A 13,894-nucleotide genomic window follows, 5' to 3' on the forward strand; every position below is an offset into this window, starting at 1 on the left:
GCTGGGTGTGGGGGGCCAACCTGGGTCTTCTCCCTACTCAGAGGCTTAGGAGAGAATGTTCATCCCCATACATGCCCACAGCCGCTTCTCTGGCCTGGCCTGAGCTGGGTGTGGGGGGCTAAGCCAGGCAGGTTATCTCCCCTGGAGCAGCCCTCTGCCCAGCCTCCTGTTTTGCTAGTAACTGGCTGAAGTCCCCCCTCCTCTCCTTGAATCGGCCCATGGAGCTACTGCGCACAGAGAGTGATGCCCAACATTTCTGTCCACCTGACATTCGAGGCTCTGCCCACTGGGTATGGCTCAGGCCCTCCTCTGCCCATCTCCCCTACCCGACTCTCTCCCCTTCCATCTGAACCCCAATTTCCTCTCGACCCCTCTCTTCTCTGGGTTCAGTTGAAGTCTTGGGAAGCCTTGTGTTTGGACATTCTGGGCAAGGCTTCCCTGGTCTGCGTGGGGACCAGGGCTTCGGCCCCCAGCAGCGGGGCAGGGCTGGTTACACTGAGCTTCCTGTACCTCCAGCCGTCCCTGAGGCCCGCAGAGCCCCGTAGATGCAGCCCCAGGGGGCCGCATCAGGGACGCTGAGGCAGGAAGCCGCTTGCCTGCAGAACCACAAAGTCAGGCTGGATCTTTCTTCCCACCAGCAGTGGTGGGCTCTGGGAAGAGCAGCCAGCCACAGTGTAGTCTGTGGGGCCTGTGGCCTGCCCCTACCGGGGCCAAACCCTGTTTCCAGGGCCGCTCTGGGGGCTGCTGGGTCCTTGGCTGAGGCCCTGGGAGGGGTAGTCAGGGGCCTTCCTAGGCAAGAACCCTTAGCCTCTGCTGTATTCTCAACCCAAGGGGGCAGAGAGGGAGTGGGGCCTCAGGCCCCAAAATTGGAGGACTGAAAACCTGAGCCTGGCCAGGGCGGGTTCCTGGAGTTTCCCAGAGTAGCCTCTCGGGACAGTGTGGTGGGTGGGGAGGGGGTTGGTTTCTTCAAGGCTCAGGCTTGGATGGGCTGACCCGTGTTCCCAGGAGCCCAGCCAGGCCAGAAGCCCTGGGGGGCAAAGAAACAAATCTAGGGGGAGGCATTTCGGGGGCCTTGCCCAGGACATCCCCCTGCCTGGAATGTCTTTCCTAGCTCAGCAAATGTCTCCTTCTTGGAGAGCCACTTCAGGTGTCTCTTGCCTCCCCAGCCCAGGTTTGGGCTCCTCCTCCAGGCTCCCGTCCCCCTTCCATTGGCCACGTGGTGTGGTAGCTGCCTGACTTCTGTCCCGTGAGCTCCTCTGGCCGAGAGGGTGCTGGTAGGCAGTGACTTCTCAAGGGCACGAGGGAGGCTGCTGCCACCTTTGGACAGCGTCCTGCCTGCCAGCGTCCTGTTGCTGGTTGCATAGCCTAGCGGAAGCAGCTGCTCTCTCTGAGCCTCCCTGTCCCCCTCTCCAACTCGACTTCTTGGGGGCTGCAGGTTAGAGATCAGCCTAGGCAGGCCTCAGTCTTTGGGTACTCACCTCCTCAGGCCTTTCCTGAGCCTCTGTCCCTGCTGCCCTTGGACCCCTCTCCTCCATTGTCCAAATCTTTATTCGGAGCCCCAGCCTGCTTCTCCAGGAAGCTCTCCCTGATGCCTTCAGCCCTGATCTGAGTCTAAATGTTCTGATGGTGTCCTTGGTTGCTTCCTTCTACTTGGCACACACTCCTCTTTCCTCTTCTGTGTGGGGCTCTGGCTACACAGACTGGTCAGCATGGCCTGTGTGGGCAGCGGGACCTGTAGCATCCAGCAGCAGGCCCATGTGGTCTGTGCTGGTGTGGGAGCGTAGACGGAGCAGCAACGCCTGCCCTGGGGCCAATGAGGCAAGATTTGAGCTGCACCTTGAAGGGGGAGGCTGGAGATGAGGGGGTCTTGGGGACAGAGGTCAAGTTAGGAAGGGCCTTGAGTGCCAGGTAAGGAATCATGGGATTTTACAGGCAGAGAGCACCAGGGGAGAGGCCCCAGACTGGGTGGCATGTTCCTGAGACCAGACACTCCCAGTGATGCCTGGAGCCGTCTGACCACGCCCCCTGCCTTGTGGTCTCCTTCTCGTCCTGCAGATCTCTGCTCCAAGGACACTTCCTCAGGGAAGCCCTCCCTCCACGCTCTTAGGGCCCCTGGCCTTTCTTTTAAAGCCCTCATCCCAGTGCATCACCTCCTCCAACTGTGACCACTGATTGCTCAGGCTTTAAGGCCACTGAGGGCAGGAATCAGAAGGGTTTGGCTGTTCCCTGGGTCCCTGGCTCCCAGCCCAGTGCCTAGCATGGAATAGGTGCTCAATAAATGTTGAATGACTATGTGAATGCACTCAGGGCACAGAGCCCATGAGCACCAGGCTGGAGGAGCTGCTGGCTCAGTGGTGCTGATGAGGGGGAGGCATGGACCTCCATGAGGTGGCAGCAAAGCCTGGGTCCTGGTTGGAGCTATGCCCCTTTGTGTGTCATCAGGTGGCTCTTTAAAGAGCTGTTTGCTGAAACAAAAGCCATCTCTGGCAGCGCCTCTGTGGGTGGGCTGGGCCCCACCAGCTCCCTTCGGAAAGGCTTTGAGAATGGGTGGACTGAGGCAGCTTGTCACCCCCAGCCTGACTGGTGACTCTGGGGAGTGGGGGTGACGCTGGGGGTGGGGGCCATGGGACGCAGGGCAATTGGTGGATCCAGCCCTGACCTCAATGAAATTATTTTTAAAACCTGCAAGAGAAAGGGGATATTTTTAACCTTTGTTCCATCAAGGCATCCCAAGAGAAAAAAGGGGGAAAGAAGGCAGATGGAGAGTTGGGGGAGGGGCGTGAGCAGAGCCAGGGGCTTCCATGGGAGGGGGGCGGCCCCAGAGAGCCCCGAGGACAAGCTTTTTTGTCCCCAGCCCTTTTAAATTTTTTAAAAGCTCCAAACAGCAAGAGGGACAGTGGAGTTCATTATATCGAGTTATCTCCTCCGTTTCAGGCAAAGATCAATCTTCCGAGTCTTGCAGCTCCGAGGGGGGAAGGGAAGAGAAAGAAAATGGGAGGCGAAGGAAGAGAACTCCCTGGACCAATTTCCGCTGGCTAACACGATTACTTGGCTGCCTGGCAGCTGTGCCAGTTGTTGGCAGGCATCCTGGCCCCCGCCAGTCGCGCTCAGTTGCCGGCTGCCCCCCGAGGCTCCCTCCTGAATGGGACAGGTTGGCAGGTGTGAGAGCCCCAGACCCCCCAGGGTGGGGCTGCTGGGCCTGGCACCCCAGGGAGGCCCCAGGCCCCGCTGCCCTCTACTGTGCATCCGCCGCTCCAGCTGGCCTTGTCTCAGCCTGTTCTCACCTCCCTGCCTCTGCCCAGAGGGTCCTGCCCTGCTGGGAGTGCCCTCTGGCTCCTTCCCTCTTCTTCAGATGGGGCAGTTTGTGTAGGGAATAGGAGCACAGGCTTTGGAGCCAGAGAGAGCTGGCTCTGCTTATTTGTTCATTCCTTCCTTCCACAAATATGTACTGAGCATCTACTGTGCACCAAGCACTGCGCATAATATAGAGGCAGACATAGAGCCGAACAAGATGGACACGTCCCTCCCTGCCTCACAAAGTTTATATTATGATGAGGAGACACGTAAGAAACAAGGATACAAAGAGATAAGCAGGATGATGTCAGGTGGGGAGGGAGACTATGACAAATGGGAGCGATTGGGGTGCGTGGGGCATTTGACCTGGGGTGCCCAGGGAAGGTAAAAGAGGTCCCATTGGAACAGAATGACAGGATAGTCTGGGGGAAGAGCGGTTGGACAGACCAGCACCGTGGACAGAGACCCTGAGTCTGGCCAGCAGGGAGGGGCAGATTGTGGTAGAAGGTGAGTTGTGAGCGGTGGGTAGGCTTTGAAGAGTCTGGGCTTGATTTTCTCTGCCATGGAGACCCCTTGCTTATGGCAGGGTAATGACAGGATCCGATTTGTACCGTTATGTGGCTGCTGTGATAGTTTGAGGCCAGGGTGGGAGCAAGGAGCCGGCGAGGCAGGAGGCTGCTGCCCTGATAATCCAGGCAAGGGCTGGCGAGGGCGGGAGGAGACGCTGGGGCAGCGGCAGCTTCTGGATGTGTTTGGGGCTAGAACTGAAGGGTTTGCTGATGACTTGGGTATGGGGTGAGGAAGAGAGGAGTCAAGGCTGAGGGAGATGTAATTTTGGGATAAAAATTAAGAGTTCTGTTTTGGACAGGTCTGTTAGATGAGCAAGTGGAGATGACAAATAGGCCTGTGGACACGAGCAGCTGGTGCTCAGGAAAGAGCTGGAGCTGAGACAGCTTGGGGGCCTGGCTCCAATTTAGAGCCACACGACCGACCAGGTGAGACCAGCAAGGAATGTGCAGACAGCAGAGAGAAGTGAGCCCTCGGATGTTTGGAGGGAGGTGGGGTATGAGGGGAGGGAGGCTGGAAGGACAACCAAGAGAGGCTGAATCCTGGGAGCCCAGAGATAACGTGTTTCCTGATAGAGGACGCAGCCAGTCGTGTCGGAGAAGGACCACTGGGTTTGGCAAAACAGAGGTTTCTGGGAACCTTGATCAGAGCAGTTTTGTGGGTGGTAGGGAGGAAGCCGAAATGGAGAGGAGTGAGGGAGAGTGGGAGGTGAGGGAGTGGAGACTGAGACTCTTAGGGGAGACAGCTCTCAAATTCTGCCATAAAAGGGAGCAGAAAGATGGAACGGCTTGTCGGATCAAGGAATGTCCCTCCCTCCCTCCCTCCACGATACTGAGGCAAACCTGGTATGCGTTTTACTAGCTGTGGGATCTTGGTCAAGTAGCTTAACCTCTCTGAGACTCAGTTCCACATCTGCAAAATGGAGATGACAACCCAGATGTTACTGAATCTGGCGCATAGTAAGTGCTCAGTGAATGGGAATTGTTCTTCAGTAGGCGTTCACAGGGGGAAATGGGCAGCTGGGCATTGGTACTGACATTTTTGGAGGACAATCTGGCAATGAGTATCAAAATTGAAGATGTGTTCACTCTTTGACCTACCCTTTGGAAATACTTGCACACGTGCACAAAGAGGCCGGATGCGTTTTTCCAGCAATGTTTGAAATAAAATGTTGGGAACCCCTGAGCACTCATGGGGGGGTCTGGTTAAACAGGTAAGGGTACGCCCCCCGGGGAGTTCCTCAGTGCAGGGCCCTGTCAGGAGCACAGACGCTGACACCTCATGGCTCAGCCACTCCCTAGCTGGGTGTCCTTGGGCTGGATGCTAACAAACACTCCGCACTTCCTTTTTCTCATCTACAAAACTAGGATAACAGCAGCACCCATCTTAGGGGTTGTTGTGAACATTAAAGTGTTCACACACACAGCGCTCAACCAGGGACCTGGCATGCAGTGGGCGCTCAGTGAGTACAGGCAGCGATTACTGTTATCTTTGTGTATGGACAGGGAGAGGTCCCCAGTCGACTGTTAAGTGAGGACCGCAGTCACACAGCAGCACGGAAGCTATGACCCCTGGTGTCTAACCCCATGTGTGTGTCTGTATGCACACACATGTATACCTCTCTGCATGTGTGTGCAAATGCACAGTGAAAGTTTCACCCTGAAGGGGCCGTCAGGACCTCTTTTGAGATACGACCAGGAGTCACTGTTTTGCTCTCCAGACCTCTGTAGTTGAAGTTCTTAACAAGAGAAAGCTTTCATGTATTATTTGTATAATAATAAGACTACAATATATAAAAATGGTAATTTAGGTCTTCACCTCTTCCAGGAAGCCTTCTCTGACTGCACAGCCTGCTCCTATCAGATTTCCTTAGTGGTTAGAAGCCACATTTCCTGCTGTAGCTGCTTTGAGTCACATGTGTGTGCACGCATGTGCATGTGTATGTGTGTGTGTGTGTTGTCTCCCCAGTGAGCCTGTGAACTCCTTGAGGGTGTGGGCAATGAACTTTCCTGGCCAGACACATCTAGACCAGCGGTTCTCAAACTGTTACCCCCGAATGGCAGCATCAGCACCACCTGGGAGCTTGTTGGAAATGCAGATTCTCAGGCCCCACCCTAGACCTGCCGATTCAGAAATTCTGGGGATGGGGCTCAGCAAGCTGTGTTGTCACAAGCCTTCCAGGTGACTCTGATGCACCTGCTGGTACTGATGGGGATATCAAGGCACCGTGAGGGGAAAGGGCTGGCCCAGGGTCACAGGGTGAGCCAGTGACAAAGCAGAGGTGACCCAGGTCAAGGTCCCAGTCAGAGGTGGAGGAGAGGGCTTGGATGCTCTCTTCTGGCCACCATGTCTGGCCCCAGGAGGGAGGATTTGAGGTTCAGTGCTGTGCGTCCAGGGGCCGGAGAACCGTCACTCCTGCCATGGGCCGGTGTGGGGCAGCTGTTCTCTCTGTGTGGGGTGCATGTCCCTCAGGGCCCACATGGAGCTAAGGGCCTGCCGCAGGGAGCCTCCTGGATAACTCTGTCCCTCCTGCGGCCCCTCCTCAGCCAGCTGTAGCCCCGGTGCTTGCTGTACAGAAAGTGCGTTCTTGACTCTGGGGAGTGCGTCTGGTATCCTTGGGCTGCCCGGGCTCCTGGCGGGCAGGGTCCAGGTCTCCTCCCACTCTGTCTGCCCCAGGGCTGCGGGCACAGGCTTGCGCGGAGTTGACTGCAGGACGGGTCCTGTGGGTGAGGAGTCTGTGGGCCCTGTCTGACTGTGGTCTCACACCTGCTGTCTCTCTGCAGGTGTCCCGCTGAAGAGCGCCTGAGCCCACTCGTGCCCCGTGAGGTAAGCAGCCGTTGTCTGGGTCAGTGGCCAAGGGTGTGTGTGCAGGGCAGGTTCCAGGGGTGTCGTCTTCCTCTGTTCAGCCCTCTCTCCGTCCCACCCCTTTCTCCTCTTCCGTCTTCTGGAGCCCACCTTTGCCCTCCTCCAGCCATGCTCCTGGGGGCGCTGTTGAGTCCCAGGGTGAAAAAGAGGGTGAGAGGGTTTGGGAATCAGCTTTCAGGAGGAGAAGAGGAGGGCGGCTCCTTGGTCTGGCAGGGTCAGGGGTATGGGTGCTCAGGGGCTCCTGGGAGTAGCTGTTGGGGTCCTGGGGGTGCCTGGCCCAGGCACCAGCCAGGAGTGAGGCCCAGGGGTCCTGGAGGCCCCTCATTAAGCAGGGGGCAGAGCTGAGGGCCACTCAGGGGAGGTAGGCCTGCCTGTGGGGGCATCAGTTGAGGCTGCGGGTGCTCTGGGTGATTGGGCTTGGGTCTTGGGGGCCTGGCTGTGCTCTGTGATGAGTGAGTGTTTGCGGGACATGATTCCTGTGCCTGGAGAACACGGTTCGATGAGGGGGTGCAAGGGCAGGCCCTACCAGGTCTAGGGGCAGACACTTTTCCCTCCCCCAGCTTCCTGTGTCTCCTTGGATTTCAGTTCCAAGGAGGCTTTGCTGAGTGGATGATTTCTTGGAGGGCTCCTGGTTTTAATTTGGCGTCGGGGGGCCCAAGTCTATCTGCTGAGTCAGTCTCACCTCCATGCACAGGAGGGAGCAGAGGGGTGTGAAGGGGGTAAGGTGGCTCCATTACCCCCAATGCTTTCGCAGCAGCAGCAGGTAGGAAGCAGTGGGGGGCTTGAAGGTGGGGCTACTGGTCCTCCACCCTTGTCTGGTCCTCCACCCCTGCCTAGCCTAGCCCTGTGCACAGCACACAGCACACAGCACACAGCACACAGCACACAGCACACAGCAGGGGTTATTGAGATGACTGGTTGGAGTTTTGCTTCCTCCCTGTCTGTGTGACCCACTCCCCTGTGTTTCTTCATTTGTAAAAGGGTGCTCCTCACAGTGTATCCTCCTGGGCGTTGTGTGGAGAAGGCCAAGTACAGTCCCTGGCACACAGTTGGTGCCCAATAAATGTTAAAACACACATCAGTTACTTTGTCACATGGACTGAGTTCCTCATGGGCAGAGCCTTGGGCCGGATATGAGGTGGGACTGGTTATTGGGAAGAGTCTGCAGGACTCTAAGGAACAGAGAAGTGCAGCCCTCAGCAGCTCAGACACCCCTGCAAAGGCCAGCGCAGACTTCCTGCCATTCTTTCAGGAGAAACTGCATCCAGTGGATCCAATCCAAGCAGACTGCCTGGAGAAGGGTGTTGTTATTAATTTGCCATGGTTGATCACCTCTTTTAAGTCTAGAAGAAACCTTTTTCATACTTAATTAGCTCATTCGTCTTAACAACGATAACCCATCAGGGGGAGCAGTTTGTTCCCTTCCTAGAGGTGGGGATGCTGAGGCTGAGAGGGTAAGGATGGACCCTGGTGGCTGAGGTAGGATTCTGCCCAGGTGTGTTTTCCAGGTCCCACTCCCTACTACCCTGCATGTTACCTCCCATTTTGGAGCCTCCCGAGGGGAGGGGATGGTTGGAGGCCACACCCTTGGCCACCATGTCCCCTGGCCAGGCCCCCAGGAGCTGGAGTCGGCCCCCTGGAGAAGCCATGGTGTGGGGGGTGGAGCGGGAGGCTGCATCAGGTCAGTGGGCATGCCTGTATGGACCAGGCCATAGCTTGCAGCGATGGGGCTGCTTGGGAGGTCTCTGGGGTTCCCTCTTTGGGGCACATCCACCCTTCCTGCACATGACCCACTTCACTCTTCTCCATGGCTGCATGCTGACAGCCCCGCTGCTTGGCGTTTGTCCCCTCTTAGAAGCTACCCCACAGTAAGTGCCCTCAGCTGCCCTCCTCACCGGCCAGCCCTTGGGTGGCCGAGTGGCCGGGCCCCATTTGGTTCAGCAAGAGCACTCTCCAGGCGCTTGTCCCAGACCCTGCGGTGCCACGGCAGTGTGAGGTGGCCGCTGCACCTTGGGAGGGCCTGGAAACAGGCAGGAGGGTGGGCAAACGACTCGGGGGAGCCCATGGACGCAGGATTCAGCGGCAGGGATGCTGTTCCGGGGTAGTGCTGGGAAGGGGCAGGTTCAAGTCCACGAGGCTGACCGTAGCGGGCTGAAGGGACGTCATCCAGCACACCTGGATCCAGCATCTGATGCGAGTGCGATTATTTATGACTCGGGGGATGGCCTCGTGGAATCTTTGGACTAGAGGAAACCTGTGCTGGATCAGAGCCCCTGTGTGGGAGGGGCATGCAGAGCCTGCGGGGAGGCATTATGCAAATCTGGGAGCCACGGTTACAGCAACAGCATCTGTCAGAGGGTGGGAGGAGCCGCAGGTCACACCAGGGCACGGGCTCCGGGCCCCGCCTGCAGTCAAGGCTGGGCGTGGGTGCTGGCCAGCCTTGGCCAATGCTCTGCCTCAGGTGAAGCCCATGTGGGCACCAAGGGGTGGACACCCGTCTGAGAGGACCAGAAGTGTGAGGGATACTCCAGAAGGGGCCTGGGCCCACCCGACACAGCCCAGGAGGCCTGGAGAAAGGGTCTTGCCTGGATTGGTGGGCTTGCGGTGCACCTGCCCCCACCCCATCATTGCTGCCAGAGTTCACTGGCCTGACTTTCTGTGTGGGCCTGAGACGCTGACCAAGCTGGGACTGCCTCATTTCTCACACAGGAGAATGATGGCGCTGGGTGTCAGGCCGGGCCCTAAATGACATCCTTTTCTTGGGGACTGAATTTTCAGCTTTAAAAGGTCAGAGTGTCTCTGCCTCAAATACTGCTCTGTGACTTTGGTTTTCACCTCAGTTAGCCCAGCACAGAAGGGAGATCCCATTGCCCTCTCTCCTCTCTCCACCAGACCTCTGGTCCTGGGCATTTTTGACGTGCTGAGGGGTGGACTTAGCAGAAAAGTGTAGAGTTAAGAGCTCATATTCTGAGCCAGACCGTCTGGCTTCACCACTTGTGAGCTGTGTGACTTTGAGCAAGTTTCCTCATCTCTGTGCTTCAGTTTCCTCATCTGTACAATGGACACAACAGTCGCGTCCTCCTAGGGATGTTGGGAAGATTAGATGAGGTGATGCACGAGAAGCCTTTAACCACGGCCTGGCATGTGGTGAGGGCTGGTCAATGAAGCTGTTATTATTGCCAGGTTGGTGGCTGGTTGCTGGGCCTTTGGTGACTGGGGCTCTCGGCTGCCAGGGTGGAGGTGGGCATGGAGGGTGGAATCTCTGGGTTGTGAGGAAATAGGGAGGCTGCTTTCCCGGGCTCAGGGAGGCAGAGGTGGTAATGCTGAGGCTGGGCTGGAAGGCCTGGCAGGTGGAGGTGGGGCAGGGAGGAGAGAGGAGGAGGAGAAGGAACGGGCACATGTCACGTGCTGCATACCTGGCACAGGCTCTTCACACGTGTGACATCACTTGTTCCTCACACGGGGGGATGTTGTTAGCCCTGTTCCCATATGAGAAGCAGGCCCATGTGGGGAAGTCACAGAAGAGGCAGATCTGGGGTTGAACCCACCTGTGTCCTATGCCCTGGGGTAGGGATGGGGCTGCAGGGCACCAGGAATGGTGGGCTCTAGTGCCAGGCTCTGGCTGTCAGGGGCAGTGGTCACGCGTGGTCCTGGACGTACGTGACTGTGCCTGTGTGACTGGGTGCCGATGCCCACCCCCCACTTCAGCAGAAAGCCTTCTGGGAAAGTAGGGCAGTGGGGCAGCTCTCTAGCACCTCCTACAGGATTGGCACCTGGGGGCGGCTTCCACATTGGAGGCCGGTACCTGGGCCGGGCCTGTTCTCCCGCACGCACCTCCCATGACTCTGCCCAGCCCCGCACCCAGCTTGCCGGCCAGGAAGGAGGGGTGCCCTGGGATAATAAAAATAATTAGTGGCTAAGATATTGTATGCCAAGCATGGGTAAGTGATAATTCTTCTGTTATCCCTTTTCTGCTCTTGAGGAAATTGAGGCCAGTGGGGTGTAGTGACCTGCCCAAGGTCACACAGCTAGCCAGTTGTGGGGCAGGATTCTGACCCAGCTAGTGGGGCCCAGCTCTGGTTTTGCTCAGTGTAATCCCCTCAAAGCCCGGAGGGGCCAGGCCCCTGCCCCAGCCCTGCTGTGGGCCAGGCCCGAGGGCGGCATCCGATACGCATCACCTCAGCTGAACCTGCTGGCAGGTTCTACTGCTCCCATGTTACAGATGTGGACGCTGAGGCCCAGAAGGGGCTCAGGCTGCTCTGATGCCAAAGTCCGGCCTTATCCTCCTGCCCTGCTACCCTAGAGTGTCTGGTAACCCGCTTTGCCTGCTCGTCTCCTCATTGCTTCTTGTGGAGTAAATGTGTCCACCGCCCCCAACCCCAGGCCTGATGCCTGCTCTTGCAGCTGGAGCGATGGGGAGAGCCTGGGCCAGTCCAGACACAGACGGACAGAGAGGCAGGGCCAGCCTGTGCACGGTAGGTGGGGGGCTGGGCTCTCGTCTCAGGCCAGCATGTCATGTTGAGCCCCCCTGCCCCCACAACGTCCTTTCTACCACCTGAGGTGGTATGAGTAGTTATTAAGAACTGGCTATGGCATCAGACAGGCTGGTGTGCATCCCGGCTCTAATACTTACCCCCTGTGTGACCTTCGACATGTCATTTAAACCCTGGGCCTCAGTTTTCTCATCTGGAAAAAGGAGAATGATAGTAGATGCCCCTGGCAGGGCTGTTAGAGGATTAGCTGGAGGGCTCATGTCCTGGGCTAGGAGTGATCCTGGCACGCAGCAGGCACTCAGTAGTTCTAGTCATAGCTGTCAGTGTTGTTATTAGCAGGCTATGGAATGTTCCAGGACGAGAGCAGGCCCCCCCCACCCCCAGCTCCTGTGTGCAGCTAGAGGCCAAAGTGAAGAGAGACAGTGCTGGAGCCTGCCTCAGCCTCCCCCCACCCCACTCCCTTCCCCAGACCTCAGGCCCTGAGTTCTCCATTACCTGGGGAGGAGCCATGGGTGGGGTTTTTGTTTTTTTGTTTTCTTCCACCATTTTACATGTTACCTATTTATACCCACCTTATTCCGTCAAGTGTCTGTGAGGGCTTCCAAGCATGTGTGATACCAAGACAGACACAATCCAGGGCAGAGAAGACAGGATGGAATAGGAAGAAAAGGCTCAGGAACGTCAGAACATGGGCACACGGGCCTGACGTTGGGCTAGTTGGCCCTGCGCTTCCTGGTGGTCAGAGTGAAGAGGGAAAGCTCAGTTATGAGATTCACACTGTCCTCAGGAGCAAAGCAGCAGAGCGTCCCTGGGAAGGAGGCGGTGTCCGGGAGGAGGGGGTTTGGGAGAATGGGGCATGGCAGGCTTCCCCACACTTGTCAGGGTGGATCAAAGCGGCCACTGCCCTCCTGCCCCGCCCCCTCCGGCAGCCTGGACAGTGGATACTGTGAGTTCACATTGCAGCTGGGGGTGGGGACGGAGAACCTGGAGTCCTTGGTTGGAGCTGAGGGGTGGCCTCCAGGTGGGTGGTATCACCTTGTCATTTGCACCTGGACCTGGGCCCAGGGAGGCAGAACTTGGTGAGCAGTGAAGCGGGCACCAGAGCTGGGGTCTGATCCTGCTGGGACCATCCTTCATTCTCCAGTGCAGGGCTGCACCTGCGCCGGAGGAATAGTCTGGTGTGAAAGGGCCCTCATAGACCATCTCTTTCAACCCTTTCATTGTACAGATGGGGAACTGAGGGGAGTTCTGAGTACCTACTGTGTACCAGGTGTTTTAAGGCCGTCATTCACTTCCTCCTTACTGTGCCCTCTGTGTGTGCATGAGGAAGCTGGGGCTCAGAGACGTTGAGTAACTTAGCTAGGGCCACACAGCTGGGAGGCTGAGGAGCCAGGCTTGAACCCAGGCCTATCTGGCCTCAGGAGATGGGAGGAGATGTGCAGTGCTCTCTCCCCTCAAGATCCTGGCTGGCTGAGATGGGGCTGCATCTGGCCAGCCATTTCTGTACCCCACAGAAACCCAGGACTTGGGGAATGGGAGTCAGATGCCTGATCTGGGTCAGGGGGCTGGCCAGCTCCAGGCAGGAAGACGCTCTCCCTGCACAAGGGTGATGCTGGGCACAGGGCAAGGACTGTCTGGACAGGACGTGTGGGGTGACAGCCCCTGATGCTTGTGCCACCAGCAGCTCCCCAGCCCCCCAGCTCTGGATTCTCCTGTCCTGTGGGCCTGCACACCTGCAGGGCAGAGCCTGAGGCCTGCTCTGCCTCCCTGCTCTTCTCAAGAACTCTCAGTGTCTCCCCATTGCCTGAGCACTGGCTGCAGCTCCCTGTGCCTGGTCTCCTGGCTTTCAGCCGTGAGCCTAGCTCAGCCCTTGGGGTTCCCCCACACCCCCTCCCATGGCCCAACTCTGCAGGTGCTTGCTGGTCGGGGTGTGCCAGCCTCATCCCCCACTGGCCCCCCGAGCTGCTCAAAGGCAGGACAGAGTCTTCCCTGCCTCCCTCCCAGTGCCGCCTGGCTCCCGGGGCAGGGAGGGCTCCATAGAGCCTTGCAGGGAAGGAGGGTTCAAGAGAGAGACTTTCAGCAGTCACAGGGGATGGGCTCTCCAGTTTGCAGAATCTTGCATATACCAGGCCACATGCAGACCTCAGAACAGCCCCGTGCAATAGGACACCAATAGCATGTCAACAGCAAGCCCCGCTGACGCTCCCACGGTGCCTGCTGCGTGCCAGGCGCTGTTCCAGGCATTTCACAAATCTTTATTTACTTAATCTTCACCACAACCCATGAGACTATTTCTACAGAGGAAGAAACTGAAACAGAGAGGTTAAGTAACTTGCCCAAAGTAACACAGCCCATAAGCGGCCAACTGGGGATTTGAACCCAGGGAGTCTGAATTCAGCAGAAAGGGAAGGGGCTCACCATTTATTATGCTTCCATTACATTCCAAACATTTGGCACATGCTGTCTCCTTGGTTCCTTTTGAGGGCAGGCGAGGGGGTAGGGTGACACCCATATTACAGATGAAGAAACAGGGGCTCAGACAGGATGAGGCCTGCCTGAGGTCACACAGCTGGGAGGGAGTGGACAAGGTGAGGTTCCCATTAGCTCCATCTGATCCCCAAGCTGGAGCTGGAGCCGCCCCTCCAGGGCTCTCCCTGGAGGCTGGGAGGGGGCAG

The 13,894-nt window shown here is 57.5% G+C and overlaps 1 protein-coding gene across 1 annotated transcript in view; it reads left to right on the plus strand.

Moving 5' to 3' along the window:
• Nucleotides 1-13,894, plus strand: part of LOC131405585 (dapper homolog 3-like) — a 121,032-nt gene that overhangs the window by 70,423 nt on the left and 36,715 nt on the right. Inside the window, exon 5 of the mRNA XM_058540549.1 lies at nucleotides 6,645-6,687. Within this exon, the coding sequence (XP_058396532.1) occupies nucleotides 6,645-6,687 (43 nt within the window). The remainder of the gene's footprint in view (nucleotides 1-6,644; nucleotides 6,688-13,894) is intronic.

The sequence above is a fragment of the Diceros bicornis genome, chromosome 5, assembly GCF_020826845.1.
Source record: "Diceros bicornis minor isolate mBicDic1 chromosome 5, mDicBic1.mat.cur, whole genome shotgun sequence".
Taxonomy (NCBI): Eukaryota; Metazoa; Chordata; class Mammalia; order Perissodactyla; family Rhinocerotidae; genus Diceros; species Diceros bicornis.